Source organism: Canis aureus, chromosome 26 (assembly GCF_053574225.1).
Source record: "Canis aureus isolate CA01 chromosome 26, VMU_Caureus_v.1.0, whole genome shotgun sequence".
Lineage (NCBI taxonomy): Eukaryota > Metazoa > Chordata > Mammalia > Carnivora > Canidae > Canis > Canis aureus.
The window spans coordinates 25,344,157-25,363,373 of NC_135636.1; the positions used below are offsets into that span (position 1 = coordinate 25,344,157).

Consider the following 19,217-nt stretch of genomic DNA (forward strand, 5'->3'; position numbering starts at 1 on the left):
ACCACCACCACCAAAGCCTCAAGTACAGTACTCCTAATGAATCTCTCTCCTTCCCCTCTTGGGTAATCGCTACTCTGCCTTTTTAAAAATTTCTTTACTTTTCCTTATAGCTGTGTTACTATACAAAAAAACCTAAAAATATACTGCTTCAAATGTTTTTGAATTTGTATCACCTTCATCACTTCCTTTTTCGTTCAATATTATGAGATTTCACTGTGTCAAAACATTTAACCGTATATAGTCCACTATGCAGCACTCCATTGCAGTACAGTTCATGGCTGTATATAGTGTGGAGTTTATGAGCATGCTGCAAGGTACACAATCACTTACTGATGGATATGTGGACTGTGTACAGGTGAGCTGTTATAAATGATGCTGCTATGAACACTTGTGCATACATCTGCTGACAGGTGGATGAATTTCTATAGAGTATTTGTGGGAAAAGAACTTTTAATTTCTAAGGTAAAGTCAATGAGAGTTCTTGTAGTTCCATGTGGCCAGCAACATTGTCACTGTCCAATTTAAAAATTTTTGCCAACCTGGTGGGTGTAAAAATGCATCACTGTGTGTTGTGAGGTCTTCTTTTTCCTTTTAACTTATCCTAGGACTTTCCTTCTACACCCTGAAGTTTGAGAAATCGTTTTTGAACTATTTCTATAGGAAAAAGTAATATAGTGATTTCTAGGTGGGGAAAGAGTTCTTAAGATCTGCAAAAGAAAAAATGTACTATCTTTGAGACTATTCTAAGTTTAAAGCTTCTTTTCAACGACAGACACTGCAACAGTATCAGACAGCAACAGGCCAGGCGAGAGTGAGATATTTGCCATGGTTACAAATGAAAAAGAATTAATAACTAGCACATTAAGGGAATGCCTGGAAAATGAATGATGATAAAGACTGGAGGGATCCCTGGGTGGCGCAGCAGTTTGGCGCCTGCCTTTGGCCCAGGGCGCGATCCTGGAGACCCGGGATCGAATCCCACATCAGGCTCCCAGTGCATGGTGCCTGCTTCTCCCTCTGCCTGTGTCTCTGCCTCTCTCTCTCTCTCTCTCTATCATAAATAAATAAAAATTAAAAATATTAAAAAAAAAAAAAAAAAAAAGACTGGAAACCTGGGGATTCCTGGGTGGCTCAGCAGTTTAGCGCCTGCCTTCGGCCCAGGGTATGATCCTGGAGTCCTGGGATCAAGTTCCATATCGGGTTCCCTGCATGGAGCCTGTTTCTCCCTCTGCCTGTGTCTCTGCCTCTCTCTCTCTCTCTCTGGGTCTCTCATGAATAAATAAATAAAATCTTAAAAAAAAACAACAACAACAACTGGAAACCCACTTGAAAATCTGGCAAAAGATATGAACGAGCAAAAGAGCAGACAACTGTATATAGAGGGCTATTCAACTTTATTGGCACTCAGAAAAATGTAGGTTGAAACAATGGGTGCCATGTCACGCCCATCACACTGGTATTACTCATTTCTTGATTTTTTTGTTCATATGGGTGTGAGGACAATGGGGACCCCCAGACACGGCAGGTGGCCACTGAAACTGCTGCAAATCCTCTGGAAAGCAGCCTAGCAGTATGTGGTACCCTCAGGTAAGCTGACACCTTTTGACCCCAAGCCCCCATTCTTGGAGGAAACCTTGTGCACAAAGGCACAGGGGACATGACAAGGGATCTTTGTCATAACCTAGTCATGAACAACAAAGTGGAGGTGAAATTAAAAAAAATAAGCTCACAATGGAAGACTATATAGGAGCTAGAAGGAACAAAAAGATCAAATTGTAACACCACAGATAAAGGTAGAAAATAGAACTTAAAATATAACTTAAAAAATAGTGGTACTTGGGTGTCTCAGTGGTCGAGCATCTTGCCTTTGGCTCAGGGTGTGATCCCGGGGTCCTAGGATTGAGTCCCGTATCAGGCTCCCCACAGGGAGCCTGCTCCTCCCTGTGCCTATGTTTCTGCTTCTCTGTGTCTCTCATGAATAAAATTCTTGCATACATACACACACACACACACACACACACACACTTAAGGGGTGCCTGGAAGGCTCAGTCTGTTGGGTGCCCGACTCCTGATTTCAGCTTAGGTCCTGATCTCAGAGTCATGAGTTCAAGCCCCGTGTTGGGCTCCACACTGGGCATGGAGCCCACTTAAAAAAAAAAGTTTATATATATAAACACATAGAAAAACTTAAATTTTTCTTAGAAATTAAGAAAAAATGAGATTTATAGCCAGGTACCATCTATGTAAAAAAAAATTTTAAGACATACAAAAGTAACCTATATATATTTTTTTCAATACCTATTTACATGGCTAAACACAAAGCAAGTAGATTGGAAAGCTCTGAACTCAGGAAAATATGGTGGGAAAAGTTGGACCAAAGATGAAGAACAAGCGCAAGAGACAAAAGTTCGGCACCACAGTCCTTACACACACCAAGGACAACAAGAGGCCAAGAGCAAAAAATTGTGGGCCTCTCCTCTCTGATCACCCTTGGTACTCAGGAGTCCAATGGGAGAAGTGGTCCCAAATACAATTCAAGATGTTGCAACTGGTGTGGTTTCAAAGCTGGCTGGATGACAAGGAAACTCACAGCCTGAAGCAAAGAAATGAGACTGACAAAAAACGAAAGTGATACAAATCTGCCAAGTGAGAAAGAGAAACAAACAATCCCTCACCTCCAGCTGGGTACATTTCCCCTAACAGGTTTAGTGGATTCAAGGTTTACTCTGGAAGCTAAGATTTTGATAACTGTGCCTTGTGTTTGTTCTGTCAGAGGTCTTTGAGTTTGTATGTATATCTTTCACATACAGCATTTAACCCACCAGAAGTTTTCCTTGGAATATAGATAATCCTGCCTGCTCACTCTCCTACAGACTCTGGCTTGTGGGCAAGAGAGAACCCTGGGGTTAGATGAGGCTAATGCCTCTCACTGCAGGGGGACTGATGGTCCCAGCCCACGGGCCTGCTCTGATATAAGGCAGATGGAACCAACAGGGATCAGCCCTGGTGATATCAGGTCAAATAGGGCATTTCAACCGTCTTCTAGGTCCCGACATCAAATATCAGGCCCCCCCAGAAAGCTGCACCTGGAAAGTGGCCAAAGCATATGGCTGTGTAGTTGAACACCCTCAGATGAAAAATTTAAGGGATCAGAGGGGCTGAGAATCACCTAAGGTCACAGTAACTCAGATACAGAGCTGGGTTTGGCATTCAGAGCTCCTGGCTGCTTGGTCTACGGCTGGAAATTTTTCCCAGCCAGGGGACTGGCCTCAGGAAAGTAAAGATAGTTGTCTACAAAGGCAAAATCCTGGGGCTAGAAGCATTCTGCAGTGGCTATGAGTTTATCCCAGGGTCTCTCTGGGCTAAAATGCAACCAAAAAAACACAACCAGATCATTCTGGGCATTTCCTCTCTTTTTTCATAACCTTTAGATTCCTACAACAGAAAACAAGATTCTTTTTTTTTTTTTAAGAAAACAAATTTCTTGAACTCCTACCTGTAGCCATCTCTAACCTTTGCCGCCTAACCCACTTGACACCTTTGTAAAGCTCACATGAGTGGTACTGACTTTGAAAAAGTAATCCAAATTCAAATTTTGGATTTTTTGTTGAAGCCAATGGCCTCACTGCTCTTCTAACCATGTTTTACATACACAACCGCCCCACACAAGAGGAGATAAAACCAGAGGAGACCAGCAGACAATTCAGCTATTTAACTGTCAATATACTGTATAATGAAGCACACACTTTTGGAGCCTTCCTCTCTCATCACCTCTACAAGGGGTGGGGCGCAGGAGGTTGGCTGGAGAGGCAACATAAACATCCTCTGAGCATAGAAGAATCTCAGCAGAGTCTGCTGGTCCCAGGCCAGAAAATTAAACTCTCTCTTAAAATAAACTAATAGATGCCTCTCTAAAGGGCTTCTACTCTCATGGAAGTGGACTTAGCAAAAGTCACAGGAGGACAAGTGCAACCAGAGCTTGAGCAGCACTGGAGACAGGGCACAGAAGCAAGATGACACATCAGACAGCAATACAAACACCCAACCCCAGAGGGCATGCCTGATTTGCCACTGGGCAGTGTCTTTCAAAACCCTCCTCCCTGGTCTCCCTGGCCTCCTGTAAGACATTTGGGACCAGCATCTTTTCCCGGCCTGCACGAACTCAACAGGTGGCACCATGAACAGAGTGGAATTAGATGGATCTTTAGGAATCAAAGATCTTTTATTTTTTAAAATCAGTGCTAAATGGGATTGTATTCTTTCTGCACAGTTCACCTGAAAAATTGGGGCCCAGAGTATTCGGCAAGGTGATGATGTCGAAGGAGGCAATGACCCATACAAACTGACATCCCTAAGCTGTCAGAACAACCCAGAGCTGCTGACAGGTGTGTGAAGGGACAATTGGTGGGAGCAGATCTGCAGTGATGACATGTCCCTGTGACATGGGAGAGAAGTGAGGGAGTCACACAGGCCCTTGGTAACATGTTCCTGTTCTGGGGGGAAAGATCCCAACTGTGTCAGAGCAGAAGTAGCTAGTTATGAGTAAACAAGGTGAGGTCCATGAGCAAAGGCAGAGAGCAGGGCAGATCTGTTATATCTGAAGGACAGAGCAAGGGGTGGGGGGAACTGAGGGCCCACAGAGGAGCCCCAAAGGCAGGACCAAGTAAGTCTTCCTTCCCTCTCCAACCCCACTGCACTCCATGCCATTCTGTACATCAGCTTCCTGGATTTCCCAGGCAGAGCTGAAATGAAATGACCAGGGCAAGTTAAAGAGTCACACAAGATTAGAAAGCTAAAGTGGGGGCAGCCCGGGTGGCTCAGCGGTTTAGCGCCACCTTCAGCGCAGGGCGTGATCCTGGAGACCCAGGACCGAGTCCCACGTCAGGTTCCCTGCATGGAGCCTCTGCCTGTGTCTCTGTCTCTCTCTCCTCTCTGTTTCTCATGACTAAATAAATAAAATCTTAAAAAAAAAAAAAAAAAAAAAAAAGAAAAGAAAGCTAAAGTGGGACAAGTGATGAAACATAAAGTTGCTGTTGGGGATACTGCCCTGGAGTGGGAGTCTAATACTTGTGGGTAGAGGCCTCCTCTCTACCCAATCCCAAGGCTTGAAATGCAGAAAGACAGGATAAATGGAATGGAGTGCAGAGTGGACAGTAAGACCAAGAACAGAGCTATTTGGGAGGAAAACGTGGTTCCTGCTTCCACGTGTGTGAGGCCTCTTCTTTTCCAGCCTTATACCCAGTCCCAGATTCCACATGAGGGGCAATGTATGTCTGAGCCTGGAGGGGGCTGGGGATGGGGGATGCTAAGTGTGTATCTGGCGTCCCTGTGAGATACTCAAGGTCTGGGAGGAAAAAAACAAACCTGACATCATGACAGTTCTTGTGCTTTTGATGTGACTCCTGTTGGTGGGGAAAGTGTGAGAGGGAGTGGTGATCTCGTCCACTGCTCTAAAGGACAGAGGGAGGGGCGGCAGGGAGTGGAAGGGAATGCCTGGCCTCTCAGTGCTCGGGATGTGGACGCTGTGTCTGAGGAGGGATCCTTAAAGCTGTGTCAGGAAAGGACAACATAAGACGCTAGATGTACATCTAAGTAACTAAGAAAGGATTAGGGAGTTTGAGAACTGAAGCAGTTAGAAATGAAAGTAGGGCCCAAATCTCACCATAAGAGATGCAAGGGGTGAGGTGCCCTACTCCCCAGAGCTGATCTAGCTTCTGAGGGTGAGAAGGTGGTGGTGAGGGGCAGGCTGGGGCATCCCGCGTGTATGTGGAGTGGGTGGCTAAGAGGGTATCTACTCTGATGAAGTAGAAGAGAACTGAAGGGGCAGGAAGGCAGCCAGGCCCAGTTCTCACAGGAAGCTAATGTGCAGGATGATGTGGAGGGTGAAAGCAAGCCAGGGAAGGGGCAAGGAAGATGAACAAAGGCTCCCCCAAAGAATTACGCAGTAGGCAAGGCCCAGGAGTCCCAGGGCTCAGTGGGCGTGGACAAGGCCCCCAGCTCCCAGAGGCAGCCTGAGGATGGGCGAGCAGGAGGGGCTGATCCTGTAGGGAGGGCAGCTGTTGGGGAGGTAATCTTACCTGGCCCTCACGTCCCAGCTGCAGGAGTGCACCTGGGGGTAGGGGTGGGGGTGGGGGTGGGGGAGCGGGAGGGGATGGGGTGGCTGCTGGCTGTTTCCCAGAACCGGAGCTAGGGATGACAGCGGCGGGTGGGAACCTCACGGGGCCCTTCAGTGAAAGGTGAAAGCCGTGTGGAGTGAAGGAAGGGCCCCTGAGGGGGGCTGAACAGGTCGAAGCTCACCGTGTAAGCGCGCTCGGATTCAGATTCACCCGCGGAGGCTCGAGTGGAGCCCCCCCCCCCCCTCCCGCCAGCGCAGTCCTCAGCGGAGCGACGCCCGGGTCTCAGCGTCAGGACCGCACGATCCAGGCTGTGCTGAAGCAAGCTTCCGTCCTCGGGCTTCCGAATCATGTAGTCCCAGCTGTGTCGTGAGGGGCGCCGGGCCGGGCACCCCGCACCGCTCCCTGGACCGACGGCGTCGGCAGCCCCCGGGGACCGGACTCGGGCGAGGCAGCGTCAGGCCCGCGCCCCGGACCCGGGCAGAAGACACCACCCCCCACCCCCCACCCCACGCCCCCCCCGCCACGGCTGGCTCTCCGGCCTACCTGGTCGCCGGTCCCCACGCTGTAGTAGCCGTGCGTCACCACCTCCCAGTGCAGAAAGCAGACGAGCGCGTCCTGCGCGGAGGTGATGGCCGGCGCCACCGACGCGAACAGGACCTCCAAGCCCGCCATGCTCGCCCCCGGTTTCTGCGGACGAAGGAGAGGAGATGGTGCCGTGAGCCCACTCGGCCCCGCGATTGCCGAGGACGCCCCTCCGAGACTCCGCCCGCCCAGGCCTAGTCTCCACCTGCGGCCAAAATGGAGCCGCCCGGGGGCGGAGCGCGGCCGCCGGAAGTAGCTCCGAGCGCCGGCTCAGCAGCGCGAGCGCGCCGGCTGGAAACCGGAGCGCGGCACTTAAAGGTTCTGCTAGGCATCTCGCGGGCGGGGCGGGGCGGGGCGGGGCGGGGCGGGGGCGTGGTCCTTTAAGGCGGGAGTCTCCCTTTCCCCGGTAGCCGGGAGGGACCGCCCCCCGCAGGATGTTAAGTTAGATCCCCGAGGAGAGGCCACCTGGTTCTGAGCCGCAGACGACCCATCCGCAGAGTGAGGCGGGCATCTGCTGGTGGGGGAAGAGTTGACGAAATATGGGCAACATATATTCGTAATAATAGCCTGCACGTATGCGGTGCTTCCTCCGGGCCGCCTCATTCTAAATGGCTTCCTTGTACTCATTACTTTAATCATCACGACCTGACCCTCTGAAGTTGGAGTTCATGATAGCCTCGTTTTACAGAGGGGTGAATTTCACCGAGATGGCACAGCCAGCCAGCCAGTGCGTGGCAGAGATGGTACTGGAACTTAGCAGTCTAGCTCCCAGGATGACGCTTCTTCAATGTTTATTGTGTGCTGGATCCTGTGCCAAAACCTTTACATCGCCCTGTCCACAGCTCTGTGAGGCGTGTGCCATGATCATCCCCATTCTGAAGATGACAGAACCAGCTCAGAGAATGGAAGTCGCTTCCTCCAAGGAGACACAGCTGCTGCCCACAGAGCTGGAGCTCCTGATCCACTACCAACTTTCAATCATTTTTAATTTCCTGTCTCCATGATTTTCACCACCTACTATTTCTTCAACAAGTTTCTAAAAATATATGCATACAACGCCCCCCCCCCCCAAGTTTCTCGATTCCACTTATGGTTTTTGCTCAGATAAATTTAGTTTTCTCATTGCAGTCAGCACACTGTGGGGAGCCACTATCCTCTCTTGTTTGGATGTCTGCACCAGCCTCTGAACCGCCCTAGTCCATCTTTGTCTCCCTAAAGTCTGTTCTGTACTCTGTGAACACACACCAAGTGACCTCACTCTTCTGCTTAAAACCCTCCCGGGGCTCCCATCATACTCAGGGAAAGAAAGTCCTCTCCCTGGTCTGCAGAGACCTCCATATGGTCTGTGCCCCCACCCCACCCCACCTTAAGTCTCTCTGACATCACCTCTTCCAACTCTTCCCTCATCCCCTGCACTCTTAACTGCAATAACCTTGACTTCTGTCCTCTCGTGCCCACAAATTCAAAAGCAAAGCTAGTCAACTTTACCGTCTGAATCTGAATTCTGAATCTGACCACTTCCTACCACCTCTGCTGCCTCCACTCTGGTCTGATCCTCTGGCATCTCATACTTGGACGATTGCAGTAGCTTCCTAACCAGGCTTCCACTTTCACATGTTCTGTTCTCCAGGTCTTTGCCTTTACTGCTATCTCTGCCTGGAATGCTCTTTCCCCAAATATCTGCATGGTTCACTTCTTTATTTTAAGTGACTCTTTCTCTCACCTCCTACTGGCCTCCCCAGATGGCTTCCCTGACACCCATCCAAAATAACGTGTAATACTCTTTAATCCCTTCCTTATCCTGGTTTCTTTCCTGCAAAGCATTAATCATAACCTGACCTTATAACAGGTATTTGTTTGTTTGCTTGTTTATTTAATAACTGTCTTCCCATTAGACTGTGACGAGGGAGCAGAGAGCAAGTCTGTCTAGTGCACAGGTATACTCAAGTGCCTTCCTGGCTCAACATATACATATTGAATGAATGAGTAAATGAAAGTTGAGTGAATGAATTATTGGTGTGGGCTCAACGTAACTGGGCCAGTTTCACCCCTTTGTGGCTCACCACTCACTTTGTTAGCTGGCCCCATACTGCTCCAAATTTTGTGTTCCTGGGACTCCTCTGGGACGCCCAGATTCCTGAACCCCATCTGCAGAGACTCTGAGTGTCTGAGGTAGAGTGCAGGTATGTTTACCACAATCTAGGTGGTGCTAAAGCTGGTGGACTCCTGAGATATACTGCCTGTGGCCTAAAAGCTGTTTACCCTTTCCACTAAGAAGCTCTGCACTTTTAAGCATCCCTGCTTTTGCTTGCTTTGTCTCTTCTGCTTTAAGTATCCTTCCCCAAAGGGAATAAAGGGGAAAGGAGAGAAAATGAGTGAAAATATCAGTGAGGGTGACAGAACATGAGAGACTCCTAACTCTAGGAAACAAACAAGGGGTAGTGGAAAGGGAGGTGGGCAGGGGGTTGGGGTGACTGGGTGACAGGCACTGAGGGGGGCGCTTGACGGGATGAGCACTTGGTGATATGCCATATGTTGGTAAATTGAACTCCAATAAAAAAAAAAGTATCCTTCCCCAGTTATTGAAAATTCCACCAATCCATTCACTCACTCATTCATTTATTGATTTGCTAAATATCCAGAGGCTGTGTTACCACGGATGGTGATGCAATCTGTGCACAGCACAAAGGTGCCCACCCAATGGCAGCCCTATTCCTAAATGCTTAGGTGAACAAGCTGCAGTTCCTGCCACTATGGAGCCCACTGTCTAGAGATAAAGAAAATTATATACAAAGGAACCCAATGTGAAGACCATCATAACATAGGGGCACGTGGAAGTCTGTGTGAGCCCAGAGGAGACATCTAATTCAGATCGGGGTCAGGGAGGGCTTCTTGGAGGAGGAGGTGCCCAACTACACTAAACCATGATGGAAGAGTAGGAGGGAGTTGAGGCACAAATGGTATCCCCATAGAAGGGACTGGCACATGCAAAGGTATGGAGGTGTGAAACGCGGCTAATACTGTGTGATAGAAGATCAATGCTGCCTCTTGAGTGAGGCCTTCCCCCATCTCCTCTGCCCACAGTCAATTTCTCTGTCTTCAATTGGCATCAGTGGGGTGCTAAGGAACAGGCACGGGATGTCAAGAGCCATCAGGGGAGGGGAAGGAGATGAGGAGGAGAATTTTATAATTGAAACATTAGAATGGCTGGTTTATAATTAAAAGCATACTGGTCAGTTTTATTATTACTTTTAACTTTCTTACAAAAGATGCACCCGCTCATTGCCTGTACCGGAGCAGATAGCAGATAGCTCCCTTACCCATCCTTAGTGGTTCAGCCACTGCTTTGCATACAATTAGTTATAGCTTAAGTCTCACAGAACTTTGGTTCCCTGTAATACATCATCATCCCGTGTTAGTCAGTGTCCCCTGAGAAGCTAACATGAGACAGGGATTTGACTGGTTTATTTGAGAGCTGATTCTAGGAAATAGCAGCAAGAGGGTAGAGAAGTGTACTAGGAAGCAGCCACTAGGTGTTATGTGATGAAGCCAGGTCCCTCTGGGCACCTGAGCTCAGTCCTGACCAGCAACTCTGGGAGAGACATGTCCCAGTTTTGTTCTGACTGAGGGTAAGAGAAATAAGGTTTTTTTGTTTTGTTTTTTGTTTTTTGTTTTTCACTCCCTCGTTGAGGGCTGCTTCTGGGGGGCATGAAAAGCCCTCAGGTAGAGAATCATAGAGTTTAGAGGAAGTAGCCTTTGGTGCTTAGAGATGACTGCTAAGAAGTGAGCTGGACACCATGGCATCTGCTATTCATTCCCCAGCCCCCCTCCCCAAGGGCGAGCCATGCCTTTGGTAGTTTGTGTCCTAGTACTCAGCATGGAGTAGATACTGGCACCCGTGTATTGCTAGAATGAGGTAAGCTCTGTCTCTTGCATTATGCTGTGTGCCCTTTAGGCTGGTACTGTGTTCTGTCCACCCCTGAACCCCAGGGCCCTCCATGGATGAGAATAAATGAGAGGATCCTTTGGGACCAGAGGGTTGTCTGTGTCCTGCCCTTCATCCATTTGGCACTTTCTGTGGACTTACCACTATCAAGAGTCTTGGTTGTCCCTGTGAGGCCTGTGATTGGCTGAGAAGGGAAGCAGATGGAAGATGCCTCCCCCAGGTGGGCCCCTGCTACCTGGGCAGTGCAGAGCCCATGCCAGAGATGAGGGCTCAGGGTGATGAAAAGAACATGGGAGGTGGCTGCAGCCACCAGCATCTGGTTGCCAAGTGACAGCAATGTGAGGATCTCAAGCTCCCTGGAAACTGTCTCCCTGGAAACTGTGAAGAGGTGAGTGGAAGGGCAGGGCCCAAATGGGCACCGAGATGGAGTTATTCAATACTGTAGGCCTTCTGCTTTTTTGGCCTAGCATCATTCTAACACCCTCACCTCCTCCAGGAATCCCTCTATGATTAGTAGTGTTCAGTACTGGAACCCACTGGATGGGTTGGAATGCAAAGATTAGGGAAAGCTACCTTCAGCTTTCAGAGAGTCTGGAAGTTGCAGGAACTGAAGGAGAGCACCAGCAATGATCACAGCTGCCTCTTGTCCTAAGGCAGTATTCAGGATGAAATCTGCAGGAAGTGGCTGCAAACCTGAACTGAAACTCTGGATCCACTGCTATTGGAGAGGGTATAAGGTGCTTCTGCTGCCTCCCATTGGCTGGATCTAACCCAGAATCCTGCTGGCAAGACATTCTGGAAAAGGGTGGGTAGGAAGGGGATGGTATTGTTTTTTAAGATTTTATTTATTTATTCATGAGAGACACAGAGAGAGAGAGGCAGAGACACGGCAGAGGGAGAAGCAGGCTCCACGCAGGGAGCCCGATGTGGGACGCGATCTCGGGACTCCAGGATCACGCCCTGGGCCGAAGGCAGACACTTAACCTCTGAGCCACCCAGGTGTCCCAAGAAGGGGATGGTATTGAGTCTTTAACAGACAATTTGGCCAATTTTATCTTATTTAATTCCCTTAACTCTTTAAGGTGGAAACTATTATGACCTTTGTTTTAAAGTGAGATGAGTGAGCACAGTCAGGTTGTACAATTGCTCCTAAGTGATGCAGTCAGGATTTGAGCCAGATGGTATAGCATAGTGTAGTAGAGTATAGACATACACTGCTTCGCCGCATGGCTGTGCCCCATGATGGCATCGAAGGGGCTTGCAGACACACAAGCTCCGTGTTCTGAGGTCTACGCCAGAACAGGTGAGAGAGCTGAGTTTTTCAAACTTTGGCTGGAGGCTGGTAAGACTGGAAACAGGGAAAGGGTATGGGCTGGGGACAAACCATATAAGCCTGGGAAGCCTCTCCAACCACAGGGACAAGAGGAGGGTCCATGCAGAGACAAGAGAAGCCACAAGAGGGCGCCCGGGCCCACCCAAATGCCCACCCAGGGCAGCCACACAGGGTAAGATGCAAATCTCCCCTGTCCTCTTTCTACTGGGAGATTCAGGGGAGCCCTAGACTGGGGGCCCCACTGGAGGCTGTGTCCTCAGTGCGGTTAGAATCTTCATGCATGGAAATGCGTGCTTGTAGTTCTCTGCATTGTTCACCCCAAGGGGAGGCAGTCCTCAGGGAACCCTGGTCCCAGAGGTGAGAGAGTCTGCGTTGCTCCTCTCTGAGGCCATTCTTCTAGAATCCGCCACTTCCCTCAGCAGACATCTTTGAATCCATCCTTTCACAGACTTGGTCCTGATCCTATCTCCCGCCCCCACCTCAGCTATGTCTAGCCCCAGCCCCAAAGTCCCCTCAGGCCCTTGCCCCTCCTGGTCTGGCAGGTAGCATGGGTGATTAGCCTCATCTTGGAAGGCCAGCAGCTTTGCCTGCTACTCCCCTAATTAGAACATCAGTTTCTTGAGTGTAGGGATGTCATCTGTTTCGTTCACTGCTGCCATCCAGATCCTAGAACAGTGCCTGGCATACATAGTGATTCCTAATAAATATTTGTTGAATTAACGAGTAAATGAACAAATGCATAGGCTGGAAGTGTCTAGATCTTGGAGTCAGGTAACCTGTGTTTACATCTCAGTCCCAGTGCTTACTCTCTGTGCGACTTGGGCCAAATGACTTACCAAATTATCAGATAGGGATTATAATGGTGTCTCCAGCAGGATTGTCGAAAGGATTCCTGGAGATGAGGTCACAAAAGCACCTCCCACAGTGCCAGGCCCATGGCAGGGACTCCTAAGCAGTGGCTCATTATTTGAGCTAATGAGCCCTTGGAAAGCAGCTGCTATTTATTGAGGATTTGCCATGTGTCTGGCAGTAGGCTTATATTCTCCAATTCCATTTTCTTAACTATTTTGTGAGAGGTTGAGGAGCTCAGAGCTCAGAGGGGTTCAATAACATGCCCAGAGTCACAGAAGAACAGGTCTGAGAATAAACTTAGGTTTATGTCCAGGTGTTGCTAGATTAGACTTCTTGTGTTCAAGTCCTGCTCTTTTGGGCATCTTTTTTCTTTCTTTCTTTCTTTCTTTCTTTCTTTCTTTCTTTCTTTCTTTCTTTCTTTCTTTCTTTCTTTCTTTCTTTCTTCTTTCTTTCTTTCTTTCTTTCTTTCTTTCTTTCTTTCTTTCTTTCTTTCTTTCCTTCCTTCCTTCCTTCCTTTCTTCTTTCTTTCTTTCTTTCTTTCTTTCTTTCTTTCTTTCTTTCTTTCAGATTTTACTTATTTATTCATGAGAGACACACACATGAGAGACACAGGCAGAGGGAGAAGCAGGTTCCATGCAGGGAACCCGACATGGGACTCGATCCTGGAACCCTGGATCATGCCCTGAGCCAAAGGTCAACTGCTGAGCCACTCAGATGCCTCTGGGCACGTCTCTTAATGGGGAGATGTCAGAAGGGGCAGAAGTAGGCCACTGCATAGGCCTGGGCCAGTCTTTCAGATTTGGAGGAGCCAAAGACACCACCAACTGTAATGCTCCCTTGAGATTGGGGGACATGCCAAAGCCTCTGGAACCTGCTTTTTTAACCACAGCACCACCTGAGCCCCCTGGGCCACACACTGAGCCATTTCCAAATGTATTCTTTGGACTCCACCTGGAGCTGGATTCACAATAGTCAGGGAGGCAGCACATACATACACACACACACACACACACACACACACACACACAGAGCTTCAGAGGAAGAAAGGTTTGGCTGGCTTTAGCTGTGTAACTTGGGCTAAGTTTCTCTGCCTCCCTGAGCCCTAATTCCTCAATTGCAAAGTGAAGGGTGATAAGAAGCATCCTGTATGAGGATCATCTAGAAAATGTCCATGGCAGGGCTGAGTCCTAAGCACTGGAGCTAAGCAAGGGGCAATGGGAAGGTCGATTTACAGGATTATTGCCAGAAGGATCTGCTACTAATTTCTACGGCCCTGTGAATGGTCATTTTCAGAAAAAGGTAAAAATCATGATTCTCATACAAATCTAGAAGGAAGCATGTGTTAAAGACTCTATTTTACTTGTTAAACAATGAGGGAGTCTGACAGATGTTATAACAAGTTCAAAGAAAAACTCAAAAAGGCACAAATTCATACAGATGGCAAGGACTGAATTAGGAATGGAGGCAAAGCTAGTTTCTCCACAAAAGGGAAGAAAGAGGGGCACCTGGGTGGCTCAGTGGTTGAGCATCTGCCTTTGGCTCAGGTTATGATCCTGGGGAGTCCCACACTGGGCTCCTGCAGGAAGCCTGCTTCTCCCTCTGCCTATGTCTCTGCCTTTCTCTATATATCTCTCATGAATAAATAAATAAAATCTTAAAAAAAAGAAAGGGAAAGAAGTGAATGCTACTGGATGAAACAGAGTTTGCATGCCTAAATGGGGCGAGAATCACACCGCAGGAAGCTGTTCTATCTTTTCTCTGCAGCCTATTTTGGCCCAGAGATTCCAAGCAAATGCAGGGCTTCTCAGCCCTCTGGGATCAGTGTCCTCATCGGTAAAATGGGGGCATTCAATGTCTGGCCTCCCAGGGTTGTTGTGAAGGCTACACAAGCTGGTGGAGTGGAGTGTTTATTTATTAATTTTTAAGGGATTTTATTTATTTATTCATGAGAGACAGAGAGAGGCAGAGACATAGGCAGAGCGAGAAGCAGGCTCCACATGGGGAGCCTGATATGGGACTCATTCCCAGGACCTGGGATCATTACCTGAGCCAAAGACAGACACTCAACTGCTGAGTCACCCAGGTACCCCAGGTAGGGTGTTTAGATGGGACCTTGTACATGGTGTGGATCAGGCCATGTGTTATGTTACCTCACTTCATCCTCCCCATAGCTAGAGATGGGAAAGACCACTGTAACCTCTGATGAGGGGACCAAGGCTCATGATGCTGGTTGCACTTACCCAGTGAGTGTAAACTGGATTAAAACCCAGATCGGTGGCCTCGCAAGCCCTATGATTCTACTGAACATCTGTGTGACCTTACGCAGGTCACCTCCCCTCGCTGGCCTCAATCTGCCCATCTTTCCAGGACGATTGGATTGGCTGACTTCTGAATGCCACCTCCCAGCTCCTCCGCTGTGTGAGGTGCTCCATGGCTGCCAAGCTGGCCAGGCCAGAGGAACTGTGGGACTGGCCTGGTGAGCAGGTGGTGTGAGTATTGTGGTCAGTGACACTGACTACCAGGGACATGGCAGGGATGAAGTCCAGCCTCCAGCACGCAAATCTCAGCCCATCCAGAACCACCATAGTTTCCACCTTGCTCACAAGCCTAGTAGGAAGGGCTGGCCCTGGCTGGAGTTTAACAAGGAACAAAGAAAGGAGTTTCCCAATTGCTGGGTCAAACTCCAGGTTGGCAAGGATGGAAAGGATGAGGCCCAGACCAGCTCATCTGAATCAATGTTTTCCCTCTGCCTACCCACAGCCTAGTTGTCATCCTGCACACAGCTGTCATCTTGGAGCATCCCTGTGGCATTGCAGTTGCAAGGCAGGTTGTCCTACTTTGGATCAGGGTCTCCCATGCACCCAGATCTCTGCCAAGTCCTTTGGTGGAGCTAAGGAAGGGAGGGTGGCCCTGTCTTCAGAGGGTTTCACTGTCAAGTCTTCATCAGGGATGCAGTGCTTAGGATGTTTGGTGTGCAAAGGAAGGAAAACTCAATGCAAACTGGTTTGGCAAAAAAAGCAATTTATTGGCATATATAAAAAATTTGTCTGTCCTAAGGAAACAAGTAAAATGAAGAGAAAGGGAGGTAGGAGTGAGGCAGGTATATTTTGCCTTGGGAGAACATGGAAGGTCTGACAAGAGACATTTGAGCAAAGACCTGGAAGAGGTGAGGAAGTAAGCCATATGGAAGTCTCAGGAGTATGAAACAGCAATTGCAAAGGCCCTGAGGTAAGTGTGTGCCTAGCAAGCATGTCCAGAGCCTAGAAAGGGAGGAGAGAGGTGGGAATTGAAGTCAGAAGGATCACCTAAAACCAAATATTGGAAAAAGACAAAAAGAAAAATAAATGTTTTTCAAGAAAGCTCTTTATCTCACAGCCTGAAACCAAGTCTTGTTCCTGTAGGCTTTGGTGGGGATGAGTGTTGAGATGGAAGAAGTAGGGGGATTGGAGAATAAGGCAAGGATCGCCTCTTCCAAGCCCAGCCCTCCTTGGCCTTAGGAGGTTCAGCCTTGAAGCCAGAAGGAAAATCAGTGGCCTAGTTCCACAACACAGCTGATAAGGGGTCCTATCGTGAGTAATAGCCCCAGCAGACAAAGCCTACTCTGGACTTACGTAAAGCCCTCAGGCAACTGGGATGGGCCAGAGCAGTGTGTGATAGCTGCTGGCCCACCAAGGATGGGCTCTGGTGCACAGAGCACTCTCTGTAGCAGGAGTGCCCAGACTTGGCCCCATCCAGGGGTCATAAATTCATGGAAGAGCATGGTGGGCATTCCAGGCTCTGAAGAGACTCAAAATCTTGGGAGAGAATAGGAGACATCAGCCAACTACTTTGTTTTTCATATGGGGAAACTGAGGCAGAGGGTAAAGAACTGGTGCACCTAGGATCACACAAAAGGATAGCAACAAAACTAGGACTTAAATTTGCACTTCTTGATTCCAGTGCTCCTAGACACATAATCAAACTACTGAACATCAAGGACACAGCAAGTATCTTGAAAACAGCTAGAGAGAAGTGACTTCTCAGGTACAAGGATCCTCAACAAATTCACAGCTGATTTCTCTTTAGAAACCACTGAGCTTAGAAAGCAGTGAGATGAGATATTAAAAACACTGGGGTGGGGGGTGGAAAGACTGTCAATCAAGCATTCTACATCCAGCAAAACTATCTTTAAAAAATGAAAGAGAAAAAAAAAATGAAAGAGAGGGCTGCCTGGGTGGCCCAGTTGGTTGAGCATCCAACTCTTGATTTTGGCTCAGGTCATGATCTCAGGGTCCCGGCATCTGGCTCTACGCTCAGTATGGAGTCCGCTTAAGATTCTCTCTCCCTCGGGAAGCCTGGGTGGCTCAGCGGTTTAGCGCCGCCTTCAGCCCAGGGTGTGAACCTCGAGACCTGGGATCGAGTCCCACGTCTGGCTCCCTGCATGGAGCCTGCTTCTCCCTCTGCCTGTGTCTCTGCCTCTCTCTCTCTCTCTCTCTCTCTCTGTGTGTCTCTCATGAATAAATAAAATCTTAAAAAGAAAATTCTCTCTCCCTCCCCCTTTGCCCCTCTCTTTACTCCCAGTTTCTCTCTCTAAAATAAATAAATAAAATCTTTAAAAAATAAAAGAGAAATTAAGACATTCCCAGATAAACAAAACCTGAGGGAATTTGTTGTTAGCAAACCTGCCCTTCAAGAAATACTTGTACACTGAAAATGATAAGACACCATTGAAAGAAATTGAAGATCAAAATAAATGGAAAGATGTCCTGTGTTCATATCTTAGAAGATATATTAGCAATATACCCTCAATTGATCTGCAGATGGATTGCAACCCCTATCAAAATCCCATGTTTTTGAAGATATTAGTAAGCTGATCCTAATATTTTCACGCAGAATAGTGAAAATAATCTTGAAAATAAGGATAATATTAGAGAGTGTAGACTTCCCTACTTCAAAATCTACTATAATAACTCAGCCATTAGAAATGAGAAATACCCACCATTTGCTTCAACGTGGATGGAACTGGAGGGTATTATGCTGAGTGAAGTAAGTCAATCGAAGAAGAAACATTATATATTCTTATTCATTTGGGGAATATAAATAATCGTGAAAGGGAATAGAAGGGAAGGGAGAAGAAATGGGTAGGAAATATCAGAAAGGGAGACAGAACATAAAGACTCCTAACTCTGGGAAACGAACTAGGGGTGGTGGAAGGGGAGGAGGGCAGGGGGTGGGGGTGAATGGGTGATGGGCACTGAGGGGGGCACTTCATGGGATGAGCACTGGGTGTTATTCTGTATGTTGGCAAATTGAACACCAATAAAAAATAAATTTATTATAAAAAAAACAAAATCTACTATAATATAACAAAAACTGTGTGATACTGGTATGAGGATAGGCATATAGATCCTTGGAGTAGAATTGAGAGTTCAGAAATAAGTTCATATATTTATGGATAATTGTTTTTTTTTGACAAAGGTGCCAAGTTAATTCAGTGGGAAAAAGAATAGCTTTTCAACAAATGGTATCAGGAAAAGAGAATATCCAGGTAGAATGGAGATGGATCTCTATCTCAATCCATACATATAAATGGACGAAAAACAGATCAAAGACTTAAATCTAAGACTTAGCATGATAAAAGTCTTAGAAAAAAAATTAGGAGTAAGTTTTCTTAGCTGTGACACCTAAAGCACAAGCAACCAAAACAAAAATTTTAAATTTCTGTAATTCAAAGAACACTATCAAGAAAGTGAAAAGACCATTCACACAATGGGAGAAAATATTCATAAATCATTTATCTGGTATAGTTGTGGTATCCAGAACACACATAGGACTTTTATAACTGAACAACAACAACAAAAAAAACCCCAAATAGCTCAATTTAAAAATGGGCAAAGGACTTGAAGAGATGCTTTTCCAAAGAACATATACAAATAAGCACATGAAAAGATGCTCAACATCCATTAGTTATTAGGGCAATGCAAATCAAAACCGTGATGAGGTAGCACTTCATACCCATTAGAATGGGTCAGATAAAGTGAACAGTAAAAATTGTTGGCATAAAAAAATGTAAAGAAATTTAAACTCTCATGCATTGCTGGTGGAAATGTAAAATCATGTAGACCCTTTACAAAATAATTTGGTAATTCTTCAAAAAATTAAATGTAGAGTTACCATATAATCTATGAATTCCAATCCTAAGTATATACTCAAAGGAACTGAAAACATATTCACACTAAAACTTGTACATGAATGTCCATACCAGTACTATTCATAATAACCCCAAAGTGGAAACAACCCAAAAGTCTATCAATTGATAAATGGATAAACAAAATGTGTTATATCTATCCACTGGAATGTTTTTCAGCCACCAAAAAAGAATGAAGTACTAATGTGTTAGATTACATGG

General features: G+C 47.1%; 1 protein-coding gene and 1 long non-coding RNA gene across 4 annotated transcripts in view; one reads left to right on the forward strand and one right to left on the reverse strand.

Annotated features, from left to right (window-relative positions):
• The window catches only part of PSMF1 (proteasome inhibitor subunit 1), a 45,489-nt gene extending 34,546 nt beyond the window's left edge, over positions 1 to 10,943 (reverse strand). The window contains exons 1-2 of one of the 3 annotated variants that reach the window (XM_077872550.1): positions 10,786 to 10,943; positions 6,660 to 6,803 (exon numbers count right to left, since the gene is read on the reverse strand). In XM_077872550.1, coding sequence (XP_077728676.1) covers positions 6,660 to 6,788 — 129 coding nt within the window. In that variant the 5' untranslated portion in view covers positions 6,789 to 6,803; positions 10,786 to 10,943. Of the gene's footprint in view, positions 1 to 6,659; positions 7,012 to 10,785 lie in introns of those variants that run through there. The other 2 variants (XM_077872551.1, XM_077872552.1) reach the window with 2 other exon arrangements.
• Positions 1,492 to 2,548, forward strand: LOC144298105 (uncharacterized). The gene is made up of 2 exons (XR_013365093.1): positions 1,492 to 1,587; positions 2,323 to 2,548. It is a non-coding gene; the product is annotated as an uncharacterized LOC144298105 (long non-coding RNA).
• Positions 10,944 to 19,217: the final 8,274 nt, after the last annotated feature.